At 41.0% G+C, this 6119-nt stretch overlaps 1 protein-coding gene across 4 annotated transcripts in view; it reads left to right on the top strand.

Moving 5' to 3' along the window:
• Nucleotides 1–6119, top strand: part of mtmr7b (myotubularin related protein 7b) — a 16498-nt gene continuing 10379 nt past the window's right edge. For all 4 annotated transcript variants that reach the window (XM_054779658.1, XM_054779659.1, XM_054779657.1 and 1 more), the window contains exons 1-7: nt 1–293; nt 1600–1725; nt 2962–3124; nt 3275–3432; nt 4361–4489; nt 5693–5827; nt 5917–6049. In XM_054779658.1, coding sequence (XP_054635633.1) covers nt 270–293; nt 1600–1725; nt 2962–3124; nt 3275–3432; nt 4361–4489; nt 5693–5827; nt 5917–6049 — 868 coding nt within the window. In that variant the 5' untranslated portion in view covers nt 1–269. The remainder of the gene's footprint in view (nt 294–1599; nt 1726–2961; nt 3125–3274; nt 3433–4360; nt 4490–5692; nt 5828–5916; nt 6050–6119) is intronic.

Below are 6119 nucleotides of genomic sequence, written 5' to 3'. Positions count from 1 at the left end.
CATGTTGCGAGTGTTATCATTGCAGCTGCCCATTGAGACAAGAGATAGTGGTTACTGGTTAGCTTGAGTATCATGAATGTGTGTGCAACGGAAGGGCTGCTCTTTATTTCGGCATAACCAATCAAATTATAGAAACGAAAGCAATAAAATATATTTCAAGACATTGTCCGAGCAGCAGCCAATGAGAATACACGGCACTTGACCACCGACTGTAAAGGAAGACGCGTTTGGCCACCATTTCTCCATCTCCACCATTTTGGCTGTCAGTGATGGAGCACATCCGGACGCCAAAGGTATTAATGTCTTTACATTTTAACAGCCAGCAACATATTGTCGCTGATAGCGGTATGCTATGTTTTACCATTTTTTTTGCCTTGTTTACGTGTTTGCTTTCATTTCACCGTCCCAGACACAGACACACATACAAATATCTCAAATTGCCCTGTAAGATGCTGTAGGCAAGCACAAGCGTCCGACCTCCATCCTTTGACACCACTGTGCGGACGCAGAGGTGTTTCTCCACGCGACCTAAGCGGCTGCCACCAGGGGGCCCTCAAATACTGACACCATCATCATTAAAGTCGTCGTATCCTGCTCATTTCAGTGTTCTTTAAAAATATATTGGATTCCAGTGGGACACTACAGTACATTTATTTTAAGAAAACACTCCAAAATCTCAAGTTGTGCACAGGCAAATCTGCATTCTTCTCCCCTTGTCCGAATGCTCAGATTCCGCAGCTTGCTCCCCTAACTACGCCCGCTCTGTTGCGATTGGTCAGTTTATTTATGAAGCACATTTAAAACATACAGTTCATGCTGGCCCAAAGCGCCGTGCAGATCAAGAGGAATTAGAATGGCAAAAACAGAAGAAATAGCCAAAGTAAAAACATGTCACGAAAAGGATAAAACCACTAAGAACAAATAAAACAATGGATCAAACAAAATATTCAGAACAAAACTAAAAACGTCTAGTTCAGCTTGTCTTAAAAGGCATTGCGCAAAGATGTGTCTTTAGTGCCGATTGAAAACACTCCACAGAAGCAGCGGTTTGAATTAGCAGAGGGAGAGCTTTCCATAATTTAGGGCCTGGGATGGTGAAAGTTTGGTCTCCTTGTTTTTAATCTAGACATGAGACAATGCAAGAGAGACTGGTCAGAAGACCTCAGCGCTCTTAAAGACCTCAAAGACCCCTGCTAATTACATAAATAAGAAGGGGCTAACCCTTTTAGGCATTTAAAAACAAGCAATACAATTTTTTAAATGAATCCTAAAAACAATAGGCAGCCAGTGGAGTGAAGCAAGCACAGGGTATTTGATGTGCTCATAGCGTTTTTTTCCTCATAGCCGAGAAGCCACACTCATAGTGGCCTCACCTTAGGTTTCTTCCCTGAATTTGAAATCTGCAAATTCAGGAATTTTTACTGAAGAAAATTGTTGAAAATTATTGGAATCGTACAGAAAATACATTTATAATTTTCTACACATGGAATTTTGGATAAGTGATTCAGGTTTGTGGTAACTGAATTTCAAAGTAATACTTGGTAGTCTATGCTGTGGATACAGAGCTAATCCTTGACTGTGGGTGTGTACTTCTGTAAGGTGGAAAATGTGCATCTCCTGGACCGGTCGATGGGCCAGAGGAAAGCCAGCGTCGGGACTCTCTACCTTTCTGCTACACATACAATGTTTATGGAGAAGCACCCTGAGACATGCAAGGAGATCTGGGTAAGATCTCTTTTATTTGAATGAGTGTTTCTCCCATGAGCTGCTAGGACTAATCCATGACCTATTCAAGGTGTAGTAGATGCTTTGTTGTCAAGTCTCTCTTACTCATAGCAGGTTAGATTCCACAAATATCCCTCCATCCATACACCAGTTGTGATAGCTGAGAACCCCCCCCAAGACAATTTCATTATAGCAGATGTTCTGTCATCAAAATAGTCTTAGAAAATTCAATGAAATTAAAATGAAACCTTTTCAATGCAGCAATATTTTTCTGATGCAAGTTTTTAGGGAGCACTCACACTAGGCCAGTGGTACCATGCCTGGGCCCACTTGACACCCTAAAGCATGGCACGTTTGGCTCATGTGAGTGCACTGGTCCGCGCCCAAGCATGGCACGCTTGCCCTCCTCCTCTGGCAGGAGAGATAGGCCAGAGCCCGGCGCCATTCTGTGCACATGCACTTGCATGCGCAATGTAGCCAAGTCACAGAAGGGAATGTGTAACAATAGATTCATAGTTAGCTTTTGCAATGATGAAAGAAAATGAAAAGGAAATGAAAAGGCGCTCTCGTCTCCCATTATAAAGGTCCTGTGTTCGCGCCCCGGTGCGGGCGCAGGGCGGGTTACATATGTTAGGTTAATTGCCGACTCTAAATCATCCATAGGTATGAATGTGAGTGTGAATGGTTGTTTGTCTATATGTGCCCTGCGATTTGCTGGCGACCAGTCCAGGGTGTACCCCTGCGTCCCGCCCAAAGTCATCTGAGACCCTAATGAGGATTAAGCGTCAGAGAAAATGACGGATTACAGGATCGAGGATCAAACCAGCAACCATTGTGTCAGGAAACAACCAGTCCACCTCCTGAGCCATGTCACCCCGTAGAATTCGCAGAATAATAAGTAATGAAAAAAGTACATGATTTTCCACCAGTAGGGGGCATCAAATAAATTCATTCTCAAGGAGACAGAGAGAAAATATGAAATTACAGTAAAATGAGGAAATGTTTTGAAAGGTCCTGATAGCCAGTGTGTCCTGACTGAGCTGAACATTTTGATGTTGGATTGTTTTGAAATGGTTGAGAAATGTGGGAGGAGTTAGTGGACAAAAATGAAGGGGGAATAAGAAGAAGCAGAGGAATAAATCGATGAAAAATTGTATACAATTCCGGAAAATAAAAATAATATTAAAAAATGCTAATAAATCAATTGAAGAAATGAGAGGTGTGTATATGTTCCAGGTATTGCACAGCATGGTGAGTAGTGTGGAGAGGTTGCCCACCACCCCTGCAGGTAGCCACCTTATCCTGCACTGCAAAGACTTCAGGATCTTCCAGCTTCTCATCCCGCAGGAGAAAGACTGCTTCGATGTTCATACCTCGTTGTTGAGGTTGTCACGACCAGGTTTGTGCATATTTAAAGGTCTATCTGTGTTTGCATGCTCGCTGTGTTGCTTTTACAGAATGCCTTTTATTTACCATACTATTTACCATTCTATTTTATTAAGATTAAAAAGGATTGTGGAACAAAATATTGACTATCTTCTCTTTTCAGAAAAGTACAGTGAGCTATACTGTCTGTCCTTCAATCCCAATGTGAACAAGGAAGAGAGAGAAGAGTCATGGAACTTCATAGACCTCATGGCTGACTACAAAAGAATGGGTGTTCCAAATAACCTCTGGGTTGCTACCGCAGCCAATAAAGAATACAGGGTTAGTTGCTCTGTTTTTTTTGCATGTCCACACCTTTTTTGCATGTCCAAAGTTATACACTTTATCCCAAACAGGGATAAACGTCAATGAGCAGCTACAGCTGCCATCATTATTTTAACTTGTGTCATTTTTATAACATTTCAAAATGTACCTGCATTGGTTTGTGACTCCGTTAAATACAAAAAAAGTTTGTCCAGTCCTATATTTTACCATTGTAGTTTTCTTAAAAGTAATGTGAAAATCCTGTCCCGTTCTCATGAACACGATGATATGCATCGTCTCGTCTCGTGAGCTGAGTGTATCGTGACGCCCCTCGCTGTTAGATATAGGTGCATAATAACGTGGCACATTTTCTTGTCGGTAACACTGACAGCATTGTAATGTTTGAAATATTCATGAATTCATTCAGTGCCAAAGACGTATTTATACCTTTTTATAAACCCGAGCGGCCAATCCCAAAGACGTATTTACACGTCTTTTAGTTTTTTTTGCAGGAGAGGCAAAAAGAGGTGATTATGTAACTGAACACTAATAAATGTCACCGTCACTGCAGTTTTAAGCCGTAAAAACGGCCACAAGGTGGCAGAAGTGCATTTGATAAGAGCTCAGCATGGCTCTTTTGCATGTAAATACACACTCCACAGCAAGGAGGAAGTGGAAGCGCATGGAGGAGCGTAGCATGCAGGAGGTTACGCTTTGTAGGGAAATTTTAACCCATGCACACGCACACACAGTTTAGTTCCAAATGTGAATATTGTAACTAGTTCATGGTGTAATATTTGTAAATAAATGGTTATTTTGACCATTGCATTTATTTTGTAAAACAACCTTTTTTGTGTTGTTTATGTTGGTCTAGATGTTTAAATATTTGAGCTGTTACAAAAGCAAAAAATTTGTGTCAAAGTGAAAGTTACATTTCTCTTCCCAGATATGTGAAACATACCCGTCTGAGCTGTTTGTTCCAAAGTCTGCCACACCTGCAGTCATTGTGGGCAGCTCAAGGTTCAGGAGCCGAGGACGATTTCCTGCTCTGACATACTTTCACCAGGACACACTGGTCAGTGTTTCACACATAGATGGTATGGTATGGTATGGTATGGTTTGTTTGTTTCAGACATGATTAATACATTACATTACATGTTACGTGCTTCATTTGGGCCCAAAATATGTAACATATGCTTAAATATGTATATTTTTTTACTAATAATAGGCCACAAAACAGCGATGATTTCTTAATGAATGAATTTACACAAAATTGTGATAGAGTGAAGCCTCAAATTTCTAACCGACATGTGGTGAGGGACAACTGTACTGATAATTCATTCACGCCATAACTTTTACATGCTGACACTAACAATATTTCACTTGCTTACATTTTGTCATTGAAATTTTGTTCACGTCCTGTGTAAGGAAGGTGTTGGAGGAGAAATGAAATATCATTGAGCAAATAGGAGTTAAAAAAATGGCAGCATGTAGCTTGTGCAGTGTTAAGCAAAAAGAATACAAATGTAAAAAAAATAACGATGGCAATAAAAGTTGAATTTAATTAGTAGTAAAATAGGAATCATTTGTTCATAATAAATAGAAAATAAATAAGTTACAATAAGTGGAGACATTAAATAAAGCCAACTAAGCAAAGACATTGTTCTCTTTTTGAGTGATATCGCTTGATCAAGCTTTTTCCAACATTCCATCCATCCATCCATCCCTTTTCTGTGCCGCTTATCCTCATTAGGGCCACGGGGGTATGTTGGAGCCTCCCCCAGCTGACTTTGGGAGAGAGGTGGGGTACACCCTGGACTGGTCGCCCGCCAATCGCAGGGCACATATAGACAAACAACCATTCACACTCACATTCATACCTATTGACAATTTAGAGTCGCCAATTAACCTAACATGCATGTTTTTGGAATGTGGGAGGAAACTGGAGTAGTATTGGGTCACCCCTAATATATGTTACTGTAGAGTTGTTACTGTTGATGACTCCAGCCTGCATCTAGTCTTTGTGAGTTGTCTTTCATTTCCTTGTAGTCGAGATGGTTCATCGTCAATATTTGTCCAGTTCCTTGATGTCTTTTTACAACAAGTACGTTGGCTTCCTCTAGTCCTGCATTTAACTTGATGCAGCACATTGTCCTAAGTGCCTTGAATTCTTCCCTGCTTTCTTAAGTTGTGTGCTTTCTTGGCGATGTCAGCCTTGCGTTTTACTAGACCCTAGACCGGTAGTATTGATGTTTTGTGTTTTTTTGTTGCCCTTCAGGCGGCGGTGTGCAGGTGTAGTCAGCCATTGTCAGGCTTCAGTGGACGCTGTCAGGAGGATGAGATGATGCTGCAAGCTGTGATGAAATCCAATCCTGGATGTGACTACATTTATGTGGTGGATACAAGGCCCAAAGTAACACACCTGTCACTCACACTAGCACTGTATCAGAGAGACGGAGCTACACAAATGCAACTGCAATACAAATGTATAAATGTGTCCAGATAAATGCGATGGCCAACAGAGCTGCTGGTAAAGGATATGAGAACGAGGACCACTACACCAACATCAAGCTGCACTTCATTGGCATAGAAAACATTCATGTGATGAGGAACAGCCAGCAGAAAATTATTGATGGTAAATATGAATTTGTGTGTCCATTTCAATGACATAAAACAGTGATATGAAATGGAGGAACTATTCACTA

The sequence above is a fragment of the Dunckerocampus dactyliophorus genome, chromosome 6, assembly GCF_027744805.1.
Source record: "Dunckerocampus dactyliophorus isolate RoL2022-P2 chromosome 6, RoL_Ddac_1.1, whole genome shotgun sequence".
Taxonomy (NCBI): Eukaryota; Metazoa; Chordata; class Actinopteri; order Syngnathiformes; family Syngnathidae; genus Dunckerocampus; species Dunckerocampus dactyliophorus.
The sequence above is the reverse complement of the archived record's forward strand: the minus strand, read 5'-3'. Positions and strand labels throughout refer to the sequence as shown.